The sequence below is a fragment of the Scleropages formosus genome, chromosome 14 (assembly GCF_900964775.1).
Source record: "Scleropages formosus chromosome 14, fSclFor1.1, whole genome shotgun sequence".
In the NCBI taxonomy this organism is placed as follows: Eukaryota; Metazoa; Chordata; class Actinopteri; order Osteoglossiformes; family Osteoglossidae; genus Scleropages; species Scleropages formosus.
Genome location: NC_041819.1, coordinates 25524920 through 25547605, shown reverse-complemented (window position 1 = coordinate 25547605; position 22686 = coordinate 25524920). Strand labels below are relative to the sequence as shown.

At 51.1% G+C, this 22686-nt stretch overlaps 2 protein-coding genes across 2 annotated transcripts; both read right to left on the bottom strand.

The window, feature by feature from the left end:
- Positions 1-527: 527 nt before the first annotated feature.
- Positions 528-7881, bottom strand: dusp27 (dual specificity phosphatase 27). The gene is made up of 7 exons (XM_018748038.1): positions 7687-7881; positions 7266-7348; positions 6931-7062; positions 6665-6759; positions 6243-6474; positions 5938-6155; positions 528-3575 (listed from the first exon to the last, which is right to left on the bottom strand). The coding sequence occupies exons 3-7, from the start codon at positions 7044-7046 to the stop codon at positions 922-924; spliced, it is 3315 nt and encodes a 1104-aa protein (XP_018603554.1). The 5' UTR covers positions 7047-7062; positions 7266-7348; positions 7687-7881; the 3' UTR covers positions 528-921.
- Positions 7882-9437: 1556 nt separating this feature from the next.
- Positions 9438-22280, bottom strand: LOC108931949 (growth hormone receptor-like). The gene is made up of 9 exons (XM_029258116.1): positions 22222-22280; positions 14904-15045; positions 14096-14237; positions 12940-13109; positions 12651-12829; positions 12421-12574; positions 12244-12343; positions 11121-11190; positions 9438-10645 (listed from the first exon to the last, which is right to left on the bottom strand). The coding sequence occupies exons 2-9, from the start codon at positions 15028-15030 to the stop codon at positions 9848-9850; spliced, it is 1740 nt and encodes a 579-aa protein (XP_029113949.1). The 5' UTR covers positions 15031-15045; positions 22222-22280; the 3' UTR covers positions 9438-9847.
- Between the last annotated feature and the right edge of the window lie 406 nt (positions 22281-22686).

Here is a 22686-nt window from a genome sequence, read left to right as displayed (position 1 = left end):
AATCGTCGCACCTCTAGCTGTGACTTGATATCTGAAGAATACACCATGTAAACTTACACTGTACCTTGATTTACTCAGATGATGCTTTTCTCCAAGGTGACTTGCACTGTGAAGTTTGTACACAAAGCTACTTACCCTGATTGAGCCATTTCAAAATCAGGGTCATTTTTACTGTGGCAATGCATGGTACCATGTTCAGTACCTTGTTCAGTACCTTGGCACCACAGCGTACTGCTGCTCAACATGATACCTGGAGTCACTTTATATTTCGCCTGCGCACCTCGGTGTGTTTTTATTCCGACTTCATGTTCCTGTCTTTTTACACTCAGTAAAGGGGACTAAATACTCATCGGAGTGGATTAACTTCATGTTCCTGGTTGGATTCGAGGAAAGACCACAATTCCGTCTGTTTCAGGACAAACTGTTTTGCCCATTTTCAGTTCGTCAGTAACGAATGTTCGAAATGCATGAAGCAAGAAGATAGCCTGAGACATTTTCTTTCTTTCAAAATTTATTTCCATCACCAGTCTTATCAGATGTGACCTTTGTGGTTTTTGTGGCACTTGCAGCGCATGAGATCCCTGAGAGGGGCACAGCGCATTGCAGCTCTTTTCTGAGCTGAGTGTTTGGTGTTCGAATGACCTCCTTTTCAAATGTGTCACTTGTGAGCTGTGGTTTTTTCCAAAAGTTCTCCACACACTGCGAGAGCAGCGCGAGTCCATTGAACTTCCTTTTCGTCATCGTCTCTGGAAACACCAAAACACAGAATTCTTAAGAAGCATTTGGAAAATATGAAACTTTTATGAAGATGGAAAACAGTCCCAGCAAAGTCACATCATGGCGTAATTAGTTATGGTCTAATAAACTATCGCAAATAAACATAGTTTAGCAGAGAAACATATTTACTCTGCTTTCAGCAGATTAAGATTGAGCCCCCCTGGAAGAGTGGAACTTGGATTCCTGCTGAGTTCTCCAGGCATTAATGATGGCATCATTGTCCATCTCGCTCTCCACCAGAGCCTTGGAGCGCTGCCTGCACCTGCTGATAAAGGTGGTTACATCTTCTTCATCATCATCCTCCACCTCCTGCTGCCCTTTTGTTACATCTTTGTCATTGTCTTCACACATGGAGTAGTGGGAAAACTTCCTCTTGGCTGCAGACTCTTCCTCCAGCTCTTCATCTGCCTCTTCCTCAGTGCTGTAGGATCTACGTGTTCCATAGTTGCGAGATTCCATCAGGTTATAGGCTTTATCTTCCTTTTCCAACGTTGAGCTCCTGGAGTGATAAGACAGCTCTGGATTCACACTTCTGTTGGGATCCATTTCAGCGAGTCTGAATGTGCTTGAGGAAAACTGATCCTTTGCAGCTTTGGAGGAAAATCTGGACACGTAGTCCTCTTCTTCAGTGTTTAATGACTTCTCCTGAAAGTCCTTCCTCCTGCTGGCGAAGGTACCATTTGTGGACTCCATGGTAGCCTGAGGCTTTGAGCTTTTTGCACCAAAGGACTTAGAGCTCCTGGAAGGTGCTGAGATTCCATCTAGCCACCTGTCAATATTGCTGGTCTTGTCTCTGTCAAGGTCCTCACTGCCAAGTCTGCCAGCCAAGTCAGACAACGTCCTGCTGGGCATGTCACGGCCAGCAGGTATCTGTCTGCCTGCTGCGCTCTGCACATCTGCTGCATTATCTCTGCCATCTTCATCACTGTCCTCCTTAGGCTTTTTTTTCTTGAAAAGGGTACTGCGCTTGTTATCTTCTGCAATCTTCTTCACCTCATAAGCTGCCATCTTATCCATCATCTCTGACCTCATTTCCTTGTCCATAGAGTTGAGTTTCTGCAGGTCCACCTGGTCCTGAAAGAGACTGTAGAGGGGCACACTGGTAGTGGAAATCCGGCCTTTGCGGGAGCCAGTTCCAGAAATGCTAGATGCCCCACCAGCAGAGAGCACTGAGCTGCCTTCACCCCTGGACAACACGCTGGAGCCCGTGGCCCCACTCAGCATGGATACCTTGTCATCATCCAGGCCCCTCCCCATATTCATATATGACTTGGGCCCCAGGCTGAAGACAGAAGCAGGGCGAGATGGAGGAAGACTCCCACAAGCCCTCATCTCATTTTGTTTCTGGATCAGAGTCTCTGTCACAACATTAGCGATCCAGTTCTGAATGCTGGCCAGGTTCAACACCTCGTTTCCAGGGCCCTGCATGTTTGGTAAGGGCACCATGGGCACCTGGGGTAGGGGAGGCCCTTGTGTGCTGTGAGCTTGTGACAGAGTGGAAGAGCGGCCGCTCTGCATGCTCAGCATGGAGCTAGTGTCGTCTCCAGAGGCGCTCTTGGCCACTCCAGACCAGAAGGCTGACAGTGGAATGGTACTGCTGCTGAACGAGCTCTCCGTGTCCCACCCACACATGGACTGACTCTCTTCGAGGGTCTGTTTGGAGCGTTCCAGAATCTCTTCACGCCGCTGCCTCCTTTTCACTAGGACAGGGTTCTCGTGGCGTCCCAGCTCCACTACCTCATCCTTGTTCTCGGCCCCCAGTTTCTTCTGCTGCTTCAGCTTCCAGCTTTGATAGGCTGTAAGGTTCACATCTGCCGGCAAAGGTGCTTTCCGCTCTTCCCCCTCATTGTCATCCTGCTCGCCTCCAGCTCCTTTCTCTGCCTCTGCATCCTTCTTATTCCACCCAAACTGAATCCTCTTTATTCTCCATCTCTCCAGTGGTGTCAGCTTGTCTTTGTTTTTCTTGCAGAAATTGAGGAGGGAGGAGCCCGTGTCTGAGAGTAGGCTCTCCTCATCGACCTCCCTGTCCGTGCTGTCGCTCTCGCTGGCCTCCCGGTCCGCACTTCTGTATCGGGCCGTGATCTGCTCCTCGATCTCTCTCAGACGCTCCTTCCAAACGTCTGCACAGTTGCTGCTGTCATTGGTGATGACAGACTCAGCACTTTGGCAACACCGCCCCACTCCAGCTTCTATCTTGTCCTTCAAGGCTTGTATGTCGGCACTGGTGACGCTCTCCCCATCCTCGGGCAGTCGGCTTCCCCCAAACATCGATTCATCATCCTCACTCATCAACTGCGCCTGCCACCAATCCTCGCTCTGGTATTTTTCATTCCTCTTCTGCCACTCGCGGATCGTCTGGTTCAGGTCATCTTCCTCATCTTCTTCGTCCAGCAAGGATTTGCTCTGCTCCTCAGTGTAGTCCTCCCGAGCTGTGGCAGCAGTTTTCTGCATTGACATCACACTGCTCATAACGCTCGCACCATCCTCCTCCTCCACTTGTATGGAGTGTGCCCTGGCACCCAGGATGCTCTCTGCTTTTCCCTGTTGGCATGGATGAGCCTCGATAACGGAACTCTGGCTCAGTGTATCACTGTCATCATCCCCATCTCTCTCCTCCAGCAGTTCCTCGTTCAGTTCCCGAAGCTGCTTTAGGAAACCCTCGTTAGGGTTGATGGCCCTCTTCTTCCTCAGTGTCAGTAGTGCCTCCATGATGGTCATGTGATGGAAGATCATGAGGTAGGCAGCTACTAGCACAGCAGAGCGACTCACTCCCATCACAGAGTCCACGAGCACCTTGCCTGCAGGAGAGGACCAAAGATATCCTTTTAAAGCATTGCTTCCTACACTTTGTGTTGAACAGCAAGTTATTTCAGATAAATTCAGTCCACTTGCAATTAATGAATTGTGAGAAAATCCAAAATAACCTCCCTTTCCATTCTGTCAAACATAAAACACTGAGTCATCCTGTAACTTCAAGGTTTCACCCTACCTTCATTTTCTTTCTCATGCAGCAGTGCAGTGTCACACTTCCTCCCATAACTCTGTTCTCAGAGCTCCAATGTCATAGCACACTCACGCTAGTGCCACAGAGGTGACACCACACCCACACTAAGTGGCGGATTTATTACTATTTATTATTTATTGGCCCACCCATTTTGCCATACGGAGCTCAGTGGTTCACAGACCACATCCTTGCTGTGGACAAGGGGCTTGAGCTCCTCAGGGGTCTTTGGAGCTGTGTTGTCTGGTCACTTTTGCCAAACTAGCTAAAGGTGATGGGCCACGAAAAAGCAATCCAAGTAACAGATCTCAATGACAGCAGAAAATAGTACCTTATCTGTGTTTTGGTTTTCCTGAATCCATGTGTTGGGGTGGTCTTCCCCATTGAGAGCTTGGCTGCAGGGGAACCCATGTAATCTGGGTGGACTCAGCCCAAAATGACTAAACAGCTCACCACCTGCAATGTGAGCTTTAGGGGGCAGATCTACAGGGCATGGACCAACACAATGGGAACTGTCACCATACTGGTAGTAAAGGAGCTGGAGCTTGTTTGTGAGGTGTGAAAGTGGTGGATTACAGGAGTTTCTTTGTTTCGAAGTCAATGATTGACTTCATAGTCATGTTACTCACCTGGAGGCCATTTGTTCTGGACATTTAGGTCAAGCTTGTTACATCACATGAAATTGACCTGGTTTAGGCAGCTGAGGAGACTACCATCCAAATTGGAATATCCCAAGTGAGTAGAAAGGATTTCTTGGTAGCACCTGGCAGAGGTCCTGAATCACCATGAATTCAACTCCCACCTCTAGTAGAATTTTCACTTCCCTTTCTGAGGAAAGTGTGGGACATAGACTTAAAGACTACTGTAATGGAAGCTGATGCAAGGAGCTTTGGTTGGAAGATCCTTAGTGCAAGTCATACAAGCAAATAAAGGACACATTGATAAGTAAGTCATTAAATGAAAGAGGGTAGTCTGTCAGACAGTACTTGCAAGGATAACTTTAGATTTGGTAGAATGGAACCAACAGGCTAAAGGTTCATAACAGCAGCAGTTGCGGAAGCCAAAGCCTGGATACAGGAGAATTTGGAGAAGCCAAAGAAAGTGACTCGTGGATGTCCTTAGAAAGGTTCTGGCAAACTATAAGGTTGTTCTAAAATTGTGATGTCATCAGGAGGTGGAAGGACCACTTTGAGGAATCCCTGAACTGAGTGATCAGGCCTTCCTTCAAGGAGAAAGTTCCATAGTCTCCTGGGGGACTGGGGTCCATCTCTCAGGGCAAAGTTACTGCAGCGGTGAGAGAGCTCTAGGGATGGATGAGATTCATCAGAAATGCTGAAAGTACTGGATCTTGTTGAGGTATCCTTTTCAGGTCAGTGGATGACTGTACCAAACAGCTGCATTATATCCCATTTTTATATTTAGTCAACTGTTTCTTCCAAAGGGACTTGCAGTGTTAAGGATACAATTATTACAGTTTCAAGTTTACCATTATTTACCCATTTATACAGCTGGATAATTCTTACTGGAACAATTTAGGGTAAGTCCCTTGCTGAAGGCTACTACAGCTGGAGGTGGGGATCAAACCTGCAAACTTTAGTTCTGAAGGCTGTAATGCTAGTCACTACTCTACCAGCTGCCCCTTATTTTAAAAGTGAGGCTGCAGAATGTGCTGTAATTGTCGATGGACCACACTTCTCAGTCTTTCAGGAAGATCTTTGGTAAGGTGCTAGAGTGGAGGCTACAGCTGGTTGTTGAGCCTGAGATTCTGGAGAAACAAAGATTTCATTCTGGTCAGAGAGGAATGGACCAGAAGAAGACTGGAGGGGTTGTGAGAATTTGTATTCTCTGTGCCATCGATTCCCAGCATCTTCAGTGTCCCCATCTTTGCTGTCAAATCAGTCTCGTTCAGTGTAAGTGTTGTACTCCACCAATAGTGTGTAATGTCATGTCTAATCTTCTGTTTGTGGCTTTTCATGGACGGGAATGTGCAGTTTGTGTCTGGAGAGGAACCAGGTTGGGGATACCAGAGATTAACTGCTGCTGTTTACAGGTTATGTAGTCCTGCTAAACTCATCACAGTATGATGACTAACGATAAGATCTTTAACCACCTTTGACCAAGACTATGCTTAGTACAGGTCCAAGATGCTCTCTGCAAACCTTTATGTGTCAGAAGAGCTTCGTCCAGGAACTCAGCAGCTGAGCGCAGGTGTGGGGAGATGTCCACGTCTGGGAAGTCATCCACCTCGATGCCCATATATTGGATGTTCATGCCGGCGTAGAAGTCGGGACCCGTGTAGACACCTGTGCCATGGGCTGCATTCAGGATGTGCGTGATGCCCAGTCGCTTGAGACGGGATTTATTAACTGCCACTGACCTGCAGGAGACACAGAGCTCTGTCACCATCACTGTCCCGCTATGAGCCACCAATGTGTGTAGACTGGGGACAATAATCTGCACTCACTGCTCGCCGATGAAGATGCTTGGCCACACCTCATCTACGGGGTTGAATGGGGCCTCGAGTCGGTCTTGCACCACAGCACGCTGGATGTCCAACACACAGGGGGTGTTATAAGGGCTGCTGTCGTCCATCATGTCCTTTACACGGTTGTACAAATCCTCGACCATCAGCTGCTCTGCCGACTCCAACATGCTCTCTGACACCGGCTCCACCTTCACTTCCTTGGGTTTCAGCTCTGAGGACGGAGAGGTGAAGAAGACATTGAGACTGTAGGTGGACATTGAAACCGACAGTGAAATAGACAAAGACATAGACTGCAACGTTTCATGAGCCTACCGTGACGTGACCGTCCTGGTTCCCACAGTCCTCGTACCTTTACGTGAAAAATACTGCCTATTGATTACAAACAAGTTTGAAATTTTTACCTTCATTAATGATCTTCTTGGCAGCCATGGTGGACGACAGATGAATGGGCTCCATGAAGATGCTCTCCGTGTCTGTATCGGAGACCACGGAGAACCTGGAGCGGACCACAATGTGGAGGAGTGCTTAGTACGGAGGAGGGGTCAGTAAAGCGCTCCAGATGTTTCGAGTTTAAATGGCTTGTTGAACATAGTTCTCAAAACTTGTTATTCAGCACACACACGCGCACACGGACACATACACACTTGAGCAGTCCAGGCTGACGAACCTGCTGGGGGAGGGGCTTCGCAGGTAATGTGACTGAATGGACCTGACGCTTGTGGTGTCATCGTCCTGAGGAACAACCTGATTTGCTGCTTCATCACTGTCTCTGTGAGACGCCATGGCAATGCACTGTTCCCTAAAAGGTGCGCGTGCGCACACACACACACACAAACACACACACACACACAATGAGCCTGGTCCTTCAGACAGATCCCAGATGAAAACTTCTGAATTTTTGATCCTTGAATAAGTACAGATTCAGTTATGGTTTATAGTATATTGTGATGTAGTATAATTTTACTGCAGATGTTGGCACATATTATATGTTAAGAATTGTACCTGCGATACGGTACCTGGGTGTACCGTACTTGGTCTTGCGCCCTGTTTTTCCTGGATAGGCTCCGGACCACCGCGACCTACACCTGGAGAAGCGGTTAATGAGTGAGTGACATGAGCTCCACACATCTCCAGGTCTTCTATTGAAATCTGAGCACAGCATCTAAACTTCATTTCGCAGTGAACCTGCATTCGCAACACAAATATACACACACACGTATGTGTCTGTGTGTATTTATAGCATCAAGAACAGCTGCCCAGACCCATCAGAACAAGTGAAGCAACAGCTCATGGAGAAGAGGCCTGAAAAGTGACCAGTCGCTGACGACCCACAATTCCTCAGGCTCTGGTGCCCCAGGTGTGCCAGCGCCTCCCTTCCCATGGTGCATTGCCAGTTCCGCTCTCACACAGGTGTCTTACTTACCTCTGTGGCGAAGGGGACCTGCTGACGTCGGCCGGGACTGGGAGGTACTGGGAGATGGATGGTGAAGGCTGGCGGTGCCTAAACTTAGCGGTTCTTCTCATTGGACATGTGGTGGTGAGATCATCACCCTCCCACACCCAGCGCTGACACCCGAGACCTAAAACCATTAACCCTTCAGGTGCCACTGTACTGCCCATCTGGCGATCCCACCAAGAGCCTTACGTCTGGCTGAGGGTGTGGTGGTTACAGTCACCACCTTTGGACTTGTGGGCTAGAGGTTTGAATCCCACCTCCGACAGTATTTCCCTTGATCAAAGTACTTACGCTGAACTAATTACCCTTTGGACAAACGTGTGAGGTAAATAAATGGTACAGAGAAGAGAGGTCCTGACGGCCCTCCAAAGTGAAGACCCCATTCGCTGTCCAAGGACACGCAGCTTTTAAAGTTTCTTCAGCTCAGTTTCCTACTGTTGGACCTAATGGTGAACTGGAGAAAACATTCCCAGAAACACACGCTGTCTTCTCTTAAATCCATTTTTAGCCTTTTTTCGAGTCGAGCTTTATTGTCATTCCACTACATGTGTGGACATACAGTGGGACGAAATGTCGTGTCTCACAGGACCACGGTGCTGCGTAAATAAGCATAAATATAAACATACAACACTAGACATAAGGACAGTTTTTAGACCTACATAGCTAACTTACTTTTGCCTTTTTTCATTGATCAGATGCTCTTCTCCAAAGTGACATAGAGTGATTAATAAGTGTTCAACTGACACCTTTATCTGAGGACACTGACAGTGTCACTCACATACACCGCAGTAAACTGCCTACTGTCACTCACACATCTGTACACCATGGGAATGTAACACACACACACACAATGGGTAGTTCAGAGTTACCAATCCACCTGAAACACATCTTCGGACTGTGAGAGGAAACTTGTACAAACACATGCAAGCTCCACACAGACTGAGAGAGATTCGAACCCACAGCCCAGAAGCTGTGGGGCACCAGTGCTACCCATTGAGCTGCTGTGCTGTGTCTGTGACACTTCTGAGAGCGTGTGTCCACTGGACGCTCACCTGTATGTCGTTTTTGCCTGAACTCCAACTGGGGGTCTGATGGAGAGTCCAGTGTCCAGTAGGTTTAGTCCAGTATTGCGGCTCGCTGCTCTGTGCATGTGCGCTTGCGTGTGTGTGTGTGTGTGTGTCTGTGTGTGTGTGTTTGAGGGCTCCAGTAAGAGGGTAGTTTATCTACAGCTCACAATGGCTCAGGTTCCATTTATAGCCCCAGGAATGTGAGGCTAAGAAGGGAGTCTTGGTCACATTGAGACACACACTCAGTCACCATGTGGTCACAGATGGACTCCCTTCCCTGCACACGCACACACACACACACAAACACTGCATTCTGTCTCACACAGGTCTTCAGCTTTCGCATCTGTCATGGACAATATTTGATATCGCAAGAACCACTTATATTTTATTGTTCCACCAGAAAGTGTTTCAGAAGTCAAACGCAAACGAGTCCAACAGTCTGAAAGGAGAAGACTTTTCAAGCTGCTCTTAAACACTTTGTTAACTGTGTGTGTGTGTGTTTGTTCACACCAGTGTTTTTGAGAAGACACTTACAGTATACACCTGCAGGCCAGCAGTTGGGTTTATTGACATGACAAAGTGCTTCATGTTGCAACGAGAGAGCAGTGCATTTGCGCACACACACCTTCCCCCAATCACCGACGGACCTGCTCGGGCCTGCCACCTTCTGTCTTTGACGCTCTTCAGCTGCGTGCAGAAGACCTGCAGGATGAACGAATTCAGGCGTACCATGCAACACTGTGCACGTGCGTGTGTGCGTGCGTACGTGCTACAATATGTCCTACAGAGGGTCCGTACCAGCAGTGCAGCCATTTGTAGAGGGAGGGGGAGAATGAGAGCAGCATGGGAGAAGAGCCCTGACCTGGAGACAGGACAGCTGGACAGGGAGGGCTGCTCTACCCCACCGTGAAATATGTCCTTCATGGAGTGCTTGTGATCGGTGCCACGAAGCAACACGTCATGTGCTCGTTTATTCAAAATCATTTATGCTCCTCTGCTTCCCGCTGAAGCACCTGGTGTGTGGATACAAGGTGTTTGTGTGTGTCCACAAGGACATGTGTTCACATCCTCTCCATTGCAGCTGGCAGAAGAGGCGCACTGAGCTCATTTTTCTCTGGACACAGACATTCTGCCACTGTGTACTTCTGGGCATCCCTTGCGGAAGCCCCCCCCACATCCAGACCACCGTGTGTGGAAGCCACACCCACATCTCTGCCTGCTTGGACAAATGCTCCGCCCTCATGCCAGCCTATGTGGTTTGGGGCCACGCCCACATACCCTGTGCTCTCAGGGCTCAGATTCTCCAGGGAGGTGTAAGCAGCTCCAGACCAGTGAACTCCACCCCTCTCCATGTCCACCTGAGCACCTTTCTTAACAGGCTGTGCAGGATCTCGGAGCTGCAGGTAGAATACTTCCGTGAGGTAGTCGGGTGGACAAAGGAGCACGGCCCCCTGGGAGCTGACCTCTGCCACACAGGTATAAAAGTCCTGGCAGGCAGCTGGTACCAGTGCTGGGTTCATAGCCGTAGTGTAGCCCTGCACCACATGGGGGGTGCTGGGAAAGGTCAGTGTCTGGGGGGCACAGCCAGGCCCTCCAATGTTCAGAGTCTCCTGGCTCTGCGGCATGCCCTCCCAGTAGGGGCCAGGACCCTGGCAGTAGGGTGTGGGGTCCTCCACTGGCGGTAGGGCTTGCTGACCCTCAAACGGTACATGGCCTGAGGTGTTTACCGTGGTGTGGCTCTCCTTCAAGGAAAACCTCTCGTCTAGGGTGACGTGGAGCCAAGGGTCCTCTGCGCACTGAGGGGACGAGTAGCCATGGAGGGACAAGAAGAGCTGGTTTATCTCATCCACTCTGCCGCGCTGGAGAGAGAGGAGAGCAGAGTGAGCTCTGCGAATACCGTGGTGTTACCGTCCCACTATGTTAATGTAATACTGCAGTATGTTCGCCTCTCAGAATACACACACAGACACACACACACACACACACACACACACACACACAGAAACTGCTTGTCCCAAGCAGGGGTTGCGGCAGACCGGAGCCTAACCCAACCACCCGTCGCAAGGCTGCAGGGGGAGGGGACACACCCAGGACGGGACGGCAGTCCATCGCAAGGCACCCCAAGCAGGACTCCAACCCCAGACCTGCCAGAGAGCAGGACCCGGCCAAACCCGCTGTGCCACCACATCCCCTCCCTGTCACCATGGTAGTGAGTTAATGTGTTAGTTTGTTAATGTTGCAGTGTGTTTGTGTAGTAGTGTGTTCGGGTGTAAAAGCATGGTACAGTCAATGTCACGTGAGAAGATATGAGAAGACCACCCGCAAGTATCGAACCTTGAGCACTACGGGGTCGATCCCTCTGATGCGAGGCCTGGGGACAGGAGGCAGCAGGAAGGCCTTTATCCTACACGGAGGACAGGTACAATAGGAGCGTTTTAAACAGCTTGTCCACCGTCCGCACACACACACTTGCACACACACACACACACGCGTGCGCACGCATGTACGCACATTCGGACAGAAAGCTGCTCAGTCCCGCAGACGGAAACGGATTGTCCTCATCGCTGAAGTGTGTGTATGGGGGTGTATCGCAGCGGACTTATGTGGTCGGAAGAAGGAAATACCTTCTTATTTGAATCTATTTATTTGATCTCACACTGCGCAGGGTCTATGTCCCCCCTCCTGCAAACGTCGGAGGTGAGAAAGGCACCAGTTGTGTCCACCGTCTCCTTTTCACTATGTTGTGTTGAGCTCTACACGCACGTGACGGCATTGTGCTACGGGGCTCTACAGGGGAACGAAGCAGTGGAGCAGAGAACGGAGAGCAAGTTGGAGAAAGCGTTAAAAAGTGTTTCATGTTACACACCAAGTGGATTTTCCAGAAAGCTGAACCCAAATACAGAAATTATCCTCTTCTTCACTGCCAGTCTTAATAGGTGGGAAACTCTGTTTAGTCACTTGGAACTTTCTGTAAGAGTCTCAGATGCAGCTCAGACTCCATACTCCGCGCTGGACTCAAACGCCACACACACACACACACACACGTCGAGCAGCTCAGGACTGCTGATGCACTGGCGTCAGCCACTGCGTCACCGGTAAATTAAAATCTGTTGGGTAGGCTCCGGTTCCCCGTGACCGCGTAAGGGACAAGCGGTTCTGAAAATGTGTGTGTGTGTGTGTGAATGGAAACTGTCTGGAAAAATCTGGAAGGTGTTGGAAACCCCTTCTTCATCCCACCCCTCCCCTTCTGAGTCCGTAGTGGCAGAAAACAGAACTGTGGGGCAACAGAGAAGTTTTGGAAACCAGAACGGAGAAAAAAAATACAACGAAAAATAAGGAAACTTGGAAATGTTTGAATCTTCAGAAATCTGTAACTCAGATGTTTGTAACACGAGGTACACGTGCCCTGAAAATAGAATAATTTCAGGTGGTATGCTGTGTGTGTGCGAACACTCACCTCTTCCCCTGTGGAACAACTCCAAAGCCGATGAGAAGGATGGCCACGGACCCAAAGCTCATCAGCAGGGCCAAGGCCACACTCTTGTCTGGAGACACCACTGCAGAAACATCTCAACATCTCCGTGGTGGAACACCTGTATAGCAGACTGTAGTGTGTGTGTGTGTCAACATGTACCTGCCGTCTGTCTCGCTGGGATATCCACGGTGAGGCTCTCGCTCCACTTGCTCCACAGCTCCGAGTTGTGGGACTTGCAGCGCACCCTCACCACGTAGCGTCCCGCCGGCAGCTCCGGCAGCTCCAGCCGAGGTTCGCGCAACATGCCTTTGACCTGCAGGGGGCGCCACCCGTCACTCTCGCTTCTCCCAGGGTGTCCCTGGAACCCGACGCCGCAGGAGGAAACGCACCTTCCAGTCGCGGGGCTCCGACTCGCGTCGGTACTGGAGCTCGTAGACAAGGGTGACCCAGCCCATCTGCACGTCCGCAGCGATCGGGTACTGCCAGGATATTACCGTGGTACGCCCGGCCTCGTCGGCGCTGCTGTTGCTCGGCCGGTAGGTCAGGTCGAAGGGCGGATCCGTCTCCACTGGGGACGAGCAGGAAGAGCGCAACAGGACAGGGGTTACGACGGGTTCCTGGGGGTGCGGGGTGGGGGGTGGGGGAGGGGCAGCGGAGCGTAGTCCCTGCCTCTCTCACCGATGTCGGCCACGTCCGCGCAGAGCTCCTGGGACGTGCGGAGGCCGCTCGCGCCGCGGGCCGTCACGCTCATGCAGTACATCTCCCACACCCGGGTGTGACGGCTGTCGAAGTAGCAGCTGTCGGGTCCGCCGCTCACGTAGTCCGGACACTCCTGTCGGGGCCCCTTGCTGGAACGCGGTAAACGAGGTACAGCTCAGAGCCGCGCACACAGGACACGGTGTACAGCTGAGAACCCACTGCCGTACGCTGCGGTACCCTGTTGTACATTTACATGTGTTCATTTATCAGAGAATTTTCTCCAAAGAGACGAACATCTCATAGAAAATACAATGTGTTCATTACAGTAGGAGAAAGAGACACTTAGATACAGTTAGGATACAGTTAGTTTATTTCTTTCCACCATATGAGCCAACGTTCATCACTCTGCTGTACCCTGTTTTACAGTGCTGTACACAGATACAAAGCTCAGACCACCTCCAGGTGGGACAGAACCTGGAATCCGACATCGCGAAGAAGATTAAAGCGCCGAGGAGACCAGCGGGGGGTGGGTCTCACCTCCTGCCACCCCACACTGACACTCATTCCTTAACAGTTTTCACTCTGTTTGGCCACATGGTGATGCTGCTTTCAAACAACAGCTTTACAGCGAAATGAGCCAATACCGTAGTACAGCACAGTAACACAGCAACACGCTGCTGCGCTACTGTCCGTTCACTTCACTTGCATTTGGCCTCAGAACTGCTGTGTGGACCTGGACATGTACTTGTACTTATACCTGTATTTCTATTTATACTTGTACTAATTTACATTTATTTATTTATCAGATGCTTTTCTCCAAAGCCACTTCCACTGAACTCTCTGTAGTGTTATCAGCACACACACGCACACACACCTTATTCACTGCGGTGACTTACACTGCTAGATACACTACTTACACTGGTACTTGCACCTGTATTTGTATTTTATGAGCTCAACCACAATTACAGCTACCTGTAGTGCTTCAGGAGACATATTTCCTGTAAGTAATGTGTGTGTGTGTGTGTGTGTGTGTGTGTGTGTGTGTGTGTGAATACACACCAAGCACTCAGGAGCCAGACGAACTGCTACCACTTAGCACTGTTACGTAACCCCCGTCGCCCCCTGCTGGCCTTACCCCACAGTGTAGGTGAGCGACACAGTGATGTTATGGTCACTCTGCGAAGCGTTGCCATGGAAACGCCACCAGCAGGTGAAGGTCTCCATGTTGGGTGAGCGGCAGTAGTAAATATGGGCTTCAAGTGATGCAGAATCGGCATCTGAGGAAAGAACGGACGAGCAGAGTCATGAAGCCAAGAGTCCTCCAGTGGACATGGTCGCCGTGGTAACGCTCTCTGTCACCACTGTTTACCGTCGAGATGTGATTCCAAAGTCTGCCTCTTGACAGGATCAAAGTAAGTCTGTAGTGTGTAGCACAGGGGAGATGTTCTGTGAACCTGCTCATCCAGGAGCTCAGGTGTGTGTGTGTGTGCGCGCGCGCGTGTGTGTGTGTGTGCGTGCGCGTGTGTGTCCAGAATTCACAGTCACCGTGTCATTAACTGTCATCCAGGTGACACCTTTGCCAAGTGAGTGGTAACTCGAGGAGGTGGGAGTGAATGGGGGGGTGCTGGACAAGCTGTGGGCTGTTCTCAGCTGGACAGACACTGGCCTGAAACGGCACCGAAGCGAAGAGCTCCCCCCCACTAGGCTGCGATCACAAACACCCCGGTTCCGTGTTCCCCCGACGACGCTGGCGGCCGATGGAGCGACGCGCTGCCCGACGGCTCCCTGCGCCACGAATTCAGCTGAGAACGAGGGCAGGAACGCGACGAGCCGGCAGCTCGAACCCGGGACTTGAACCCTTTCCGCAGATGCTCGGCACTGTCAGTCGTAATCCTGTCTCTGCGTGCCCCTCCTGACAAGGCTCTGCCTACCCCGGTACTCGCCTGCTTTTGGCTCCGAGGTCCGCGGGGGCTGGTGGTCCTGGCGGGGGTGGTCGGCCTCGGGGGCGAAGCCCATTCCCACCCCCAGCAGCAGAAGGAGCAGCGGTGGCAGCGGCGGTGGCAGCATCATGTTGCATTCAGAGCCCTGTAAGCGGCACAGAGACAGTGAGACGCGCTGCTCAGTGTATGGAGCTAAGCTGCCTTTACCCCCCCCCAAGGATGCATAAGTCCCTTATATTCCAGTAAACTTCACAACAGTGTGAAATAGCACTGTGTGTGCGCGTGTGTGTGATAATTCAGCGTAGCATCCTCTGCGTCATGGGACTGGTCACGGGGCTTGTGAGACAGCACTCCCCCCCCCCCGCCCCCGCCAGGAGACCGGCCCGGTGTGATAAGCACTGCTGCTGCTTCGCTGTGGAAACTGCACACACAGGCGTTACACACCTGGACGGAGTGAAAGTATAACGTGCAACAGGCACAGCTTCGTCTTGTGTGTGTGTGTGTGTGTGGGGGGGAGGTTAATTAAACTTTCAAATATAATAATTAAAATGTGGCCTAAAGGGCAGAAATGATGTCACCGCAGCAGCGGACTCTGATTGGTTCTTTGGGGGTCCGGTGGGGGGGATACATGCGTCAGAAACATTAAAGAAGAACAGATATAACACACGCATTCTGTACGTACACACATACACACCGCTGCACTTCCTCCAAGGTCAAAGGTGAAGAGCACATGTTCACTAGAACCTTTCGCTGCCAGACCACACCCACAAAGGAGCTTTCACTCCCAGAACGCCTTTCACCGAGGGCCAGTGTCCGTGCTGCCCGGAAACTGCTGTAAGGACGCGGGGTGACCTACAAACTCAGCCATGTTGTTTACATTTATTCCTTTATCTGATGCTTTTCTCCAAAACAGCTTACAGTGTGTACACACACACACACACACACACACACACACACGACTGCATCACCCCATTAAATGCTTTGGGTCACTGTCCTGCTGAAGACCCCTGACTTCAAATGGAGACCCAGCTTCCTGACGCTGGGTATAAGACCGCGCTCCAAAACGCCTCCTGTTCTCCTGACATCCTGATGCCAGGGACACGTTCAAGGCGTCCAGAGCTGGAGGGACCAGCGCGTGCCCAGAACATCACTACAGCTCCTCCAGGTCCCACTGTAGGGAAGGTGTCCTTTTTCTCTGAAGGCTTTTCATCCAGCTTTCTGCAGACACAGAGAAGGTGTCCTGCACCAAGGCACCCTGACGTGCTCCTGTCTGTCCACAGGTCATTCTCTCAGAAGGACTTGGTGCTGGACAGTGTGAGTGGAGACTCTCCTGGCTCGTGTCTGAAGAGCCAGTCAATATGTGTGGCAGTTCCTGGAGGAGTTTCACCCATTATTTGGGCAATCTTTCACCTGTGTCCATGTCCAGGAACGTTGGCTCCAGGGTCACAGGCCTCCAACATCTTGACAACATTAAATATTTCAGGTCTCTGAAGTGGACTAGTGGCCTTGAGATTGTCCACTGTAGACTGCAGCTCCTCACACAGTTCCCTGGTTTTCTGTTCCTCTGTCTGCCCGTCTGTCTCTGGGTGTCCATTGGGGGGACAGACATGGTGGACAGAGGAGAAGGAAACACAGTGATGAGTGAACACGAGTGAGGTCTGTGCTGCAGGCACCTGAACTTGTCAAGCAGGTGCTTCTTGTTCACTCTGGAGACATCATTGTTTCTTACTACGGTAGAAGGTGTTGGAAGTCCCCTCCAGGTCATTTCGGGGTCAGTTCATCTGCTGTGGTGAATTCCTCAGCATTACAGTTTTGTTCTACTGCAAACCAAAGGATTCCAGATGCGCGCAGTCCGACATGAGTCCGATTCCACAGCTGTTGCATTGTGTGAAGAAGCTGCCAATGTTCCTGTAGGAGCTGCATAAACTTTCATCGTGATCAAACCTTCTGTCACGATCGTGAGTTCACTGAGTCCACTCAGTTCCATCAGCACCGTGTGTGTGTGTGTGTGTCTCTGTCTACAGCTCTTCATCTCCACTTCTATTCAGTCTCAGCTGTCTGATCAATGAGTAACGAGAAACATGGACACAGTTTATCCGTCACACGCAGAAGAAGATCCCGAGACGCAGTAAAAACGAGGTCCCTCACAAGGTACACATTGAAACCACTTAATGATGACATTTCACTTGCTGGTTTAGTGTCATTACTGTGTGTCTTGAGGGATACGTTGCCATGGAGACCCTCCTGCGTGTCAACGGCTCTTGAAGAGCCAGGGGCGGTCAGAGGACTCATCCGGCACACAAAGAGCCCTTTGAGGAAGAGTCATGGAGCTGGATGATGTCTCCAAAAAAGCTTCATTGACCTTGTCCTTCTCGCCACCTCTGGGCCTCTGCTGTCAGGTGCAGGGCATCGGCGTGGAGCCCTGAAGAGCATCGAGTCCCACGAGGGTTTGTGTAGCACGTTGCACAATGCAGCGCCTTCTTCAAACTGGTTAGGCATCTCCATCTCCTCTTCATCACATCTCCGTCTCCTCTTGACCCTACAGTTCCACTCAAGTTCCATGATGCTCCTTCAACACATAAACCATCCATGAATAAGACAGATTGTCACAAACTGTTTGTCACACAGGAGCTTCGCACACACACACACACACACACACACACACACACACACACACACACAGAGTTGGGCTGCTATGATCTGCTATCTCCAACAGTGCCAAATGGTCGTGCAGGGAGGCTCTGCCACCAGCGGCAGAAGTTCAGCTGCACAGGTGAGAGTACAGAGAAGAAGCTGAGCAGAAGATGGACTCTTGAACAGGCAATGAAACACGAGTGCAACAGGATGATGCTGCCGCCCTCCTCCCTCCTTGCACCGTTTCCAGGAAGTCACGACTCTGCATTGGGCTCTCATTCGAACCCGGGTCTGAGCTCAGGAGGAGTCACTGGGAGCCCTAGCAGATGTGTTTATCTGAACACATTTTTGGCTTTTACTTCCCCGTCTGAGCAGCATGTTGGGTTTGTTGTGTGGCGGCAAACAGCAGCGTTACGTCTTACAGTCAAAAATAAGAGTAATAAAATAAATTCAGAAGTAAATAAATAAGAGTCATAGTCACTGAATATGAACGACAGTGATGTTGCTGATATGAAGTGATTGTGTTGCACGGTGGCCCATGCTCGGAAGCTCCTGGAATAAACAGCACTGCGCTGAGGCTCCTTCTCACCGTCCACCGGTTGTGCATTTGTTGCAGAATTCGAACATGTGGTGCTTGTACGCCCAAAAGGGCACGTTGAGCGCCCCCCGGAGGACAATTAAGCAAAGGTCATGGAGACGAAGCCCAGCTGCCCCTAGGGTCACGGCTGCGTGCTAAATGGAAAACGTCAAACGAGCCCGAGACATGATGTAGACTGCAGGTGAGAAGCAGCAGGATGAACGCGTGTTTTGCTGCGAACGCTGGAATGTGTGGCGATGTCGTGAGGAATGTTCCCGCTGAGAGGAGGACGCCGCTCACCTGCTCCGTGGCCGCACGCCGAAGGTTCTTGGGTCATAGCCTAGTCGGAAATTGCCCGGAGCATGGCGTTCCCTGTAAATGTGGCCACTGTCACCACCGGTTGGGCGCCAGTTCAGGAGCCTTGGTGCACAAGGTGTGATAGGAGGAGAAGTCAAGCGCAGCTGCTGCTCGCGTAGAAGCTGAAACTGAAGGATCTCAGCGTTTCTCCTGTAAAGTGTAGTGAGATGAACATGGTGGCTGTGTGCTCCGCCCCCCGTCCCAGCGTTCACTGTGCCAACAGGAGCTCCAGATACACGAATCGCACACGGTTGTTGCCGCGTGTTTGGCGGTAATCGGCCGAGTCGGGACCGGTCTCATACTGCTGCCTCACCACGTGTCTCTTTGTTTGCTTCCTGTGTGTGTGTCACGAACACCGTGGCCCGGCGCTACTGTTCACCTGGAGCTGATCGCACCGTTTGTCCGCAGGGCGTGTTGCAGGACCCTTGGTGCCAAGGAACCGCGGCGTCACTCCGTCTTACCATCTGCCTTCGCTTGGTGCCCGGAGCCACAGGTCATCCAGTTTGCAGACGTACCCTTCCTGTCGAGTTCCACCCTGTTCCAGGGTTTTCCGTGCTTGTGCTGAACTGCTGGAGATGGAAGGAGCCCCTTCTCTGGAGGTGAGCGAAAGGTGAACTCCGGGGCAGCCGAACACACGTCCGCCGGCAGTGGGCTGAAATGAATGCTCACGGAGGATCTCATCTCCACGCTTCATCGACGGCTCCCGGCTTCCTGTTGGGCTCCAGGTTGCCAAGCAATTCCTACTCATAGCGGCAGATTGCGCGTGATCCACGGCAGCAAGGTGCTCCAGCCAATCAAGTAGGACTCCCGGAAAGCTGCGTGTCCCAACTGGAGAACAATTCGGGAGCTTTTACACCGAGAAGGTAGATCACCACGGACCGGTCTCGGCAGAGGGCCGGACCCTGAGACGGAGCCCAGTTTGTCAGAGTGAACAGCGTGAGCCCCAGTTACTCAGAGCTCAGGTCCGGGGTGCCTCAGGGCTCCGCGTCGGGTCCAGTCACAATGCCGTTTGTGTTTGCTGCGATGTGGGATATTCGGAGGAGCGAAGGCACCGATTGGCACCAACGGGCTCCCGTTTCCCCACTCGGTGGCCCCAGAGCTGGTGACGCCAGACAGGTGGAAACAGAGCTTTATGGTGAGCTCTTGAAAGACAGTGATGCAGTTTGTAAGCCATAGAGAGCAAGACATAGTTTTACACAGAGTTCAGAATTAATCTGGAAACTTCTCTGATGTAATTCATGTTGCAGTAAAGAATGTGGCAATGCAGCTGATCACTGCAATCCCTCACACCAGAGCACAATGGGCTCCACGTCCCTCCCGCAGGACATCCATGTATTCTACTTCTCCAGTCCCATGGCCTCGTATTGGTATAACCACCGAAACATTTACATTTATTCATTTAGTGAAATACATCTCAGCAAAAGTACAATTCATGCATTAAACTGAGAGAACGAGACCTAGCTGCAGACATGAAAGTGTGTTACCTACCACTTGCTGCACTAAAACGCCGCTAGGCCCCACCCTCCGTATGGGCCAGTAAAATGTCCCACAAAAGTGTCCTTTAATCCTCTCAGTAAATGGGTCATTTTGCAGTCCGCCCCCTCCTACCTTCTGTGGGACATGAGGGAGTTGTGTGTATCAGAATCAATTTGCTGCAGGTCTGAGTTACAGAGGTGTCCTCATGGAACCCCCCCCCAACACACACACACACACGCAAACACTCGTGCCTAAGAGAAGCGTTGCAGAAGACTGAATGTGTGACCAGACTATTTTGGGTTCCAGTACCAGGAAAGCAACCGCTGCAGGAGCTTTGAGTCAAGGATGCTCCTGTCACCGCACACATCGGCGTGTGCGAACGGGACGAGTGTGGAGACGGTCGGTGCTATCCACAGTAATCAATTATAATGTGTAAGCAAAGTGGAAGAAATGTGTGAGAGCAGCAGAAAAAGTGGCCAACTGGACCCCAGCGCAGGGCCATGTGACCGCATGACCGCTCTGCTGCCTGACCACCATTCCGGTTGAACGGCCGCTGCAACAGACGTGGGGAGACAGCGACTCGTCTCCAGGGCAGCGAGACCGACGGCTGACAACTGAGCCGATGTGTCCGGAGCAGGAGAAAATGGGCGGAGACTCGGTTGTCCATGTGTCTCGTCCTCGAGGACAGATGTGGGCGCCAAACCCATTCATTGTCTCTGCACTTCCTTTCTGTTGGGTGTTTTCCTTCCAAACAGCTCACAGGGATATGGACGGATGGGCAGACAGAAGACTGAAGGAGCTCAGGCGACCACTTCACAGAGGGGATGTGAGCCAATGTCCATCATGGACTCCAACTGCCTTCTCATCCTGGTCTCTGGTCCCGCTTGCACCGAGTCGGGGCTCGGACCCATGACAGAACCTCCTTTCTTCGCCAGCTTGTTGGGTCAGTGGCTCTCACCAGCACTGGAGCGTATGAGACGCCCTGTATGGACTCAGTGTTTCTAGTGCTTCGCACTTTGGGCTGGAACCCCGTTAAATGTCACCGTACACTGCGGATGGGCTCAACAAGTGGCTCCGAGTGGCTCACGGGGGTTTGGGTTCGAACACACAGGTGAGCGGGTGGTCGTCGCCCAGGAAGCTCAGCGCTGCCATTTGGCTCCGGCTCCCAGACAGCGAATCCAAACTGCGATGGAAACGCTGGCAGGAAGGGACCAGGAGTGTCCCCCGAGAGGCCCCTGAACTGCATGTGGACATGTTCAAGAGACCAACTGTTCTCTGTGAAGTGGAGATTATTATTATTATTATTTCACATGGCCAACAGAAGTCATTAAAAGCAGAACATTGTTCTCCGAGCTGAAGGGTGACGGATGTTGGACGAGCACAGACACATTTCGGACGGCCAGCGGCACCACCGTGTGGACGACTCCTGGCACCGCCAGAGATGGACCCTGTTCTGCGAGACGAAAGGGCCCGAAAAAGGCAAAATGCCGTAGAGTAAGATGGGACCCGAGTTTACTGTGGTTTGGGCAGGGAAAATGACACGTTCTCATATGTTTCACATGTCTTCTGTTTCATATGTGTTCATCTTGTTGGATTATTTCACAGCTCATGATTCACAGTTGTGTGTGTGTGTGTGTGTGTGTGTGTGTGTGTGAACACCAGTACTTAACTCCATGACACTGTAATGAACTGACACTCCAAGGAGTGAAACATGTGGCAGGGAGGAGATGACACCAAGAACACACACGTGCGCGCGCGTGCGCACACACACACACACACACACACACACGTTTTTTTTGGATCAAAATGGATCACCAGCCCATCCAACGGTATCTGGCTCCACACACTGTCCAACTCGACAGGAATAAATTTCTCCATTCATCATTTCCGATAATTAAAATCTTTATTCAATAAATAAATTAATCCTAAAACTGCCACACCACACACACACTTTCTGAACCGCTTGTTCCATACGGAGCCTACCCAGTAACACAGGGTGTAAGGCCAGAGGGGGAGGGGACGCACCCAGGACGGGACGCCAGTCCGTCGCAAGGCACCCCAAGCAGGACTCGAACCCCAGACCCACCGGAGAGCAGAACTGCGGTCCAACCCACTGCGCCACCGCACCCCCACTGCCATGCCACTAATAAAATTTTAAATGAAATAATAAAATCAGCAAGACCAACTAATATAATGACCGCATGGCAGAATCTTTAAAACACTAAAAACACCCCAAGGCTCAAAACCATACAAATAAATAATTAAAAAGGAACTTACGTGGTAACATTCACCGCTCAAGATGGGCAGTTCCCTGGCCTCTTCCCACGGTGTTACCGTACACCTTACCTACCTGTTTCTGGGTGAATCTGCAACACATCTCCCCCCCCTTGTTGTTTTAGTGGGATAAATGAATGACAGAAGTTGGATGGGCGAAGAAGGACGCAGAGGCAGCATTGATGATGAACAACTTATTAGAAGAGCGGTACCAGGGAGGGAAATGATGCTCTCGGTCCGAGGACCCCGTTTCCTCCAGGACCTGCGCCTACAGCCTACAGAAAGATTAAGAGAAACACACCACACACACGTAGTCATTTCTAAGTGTCTAAGAGTTGTGTGTGTGTGTGTGTGTGTGTGTGTGTGTGTGTGTGAGAGAGAGAGAGAGAGAGAGAGAGAGAGAGAGAGAGCGAAAGATAATTGATCTCCAAACAAGCAGGGAGGAACCCCCGCGGCGCTTTGTTTATC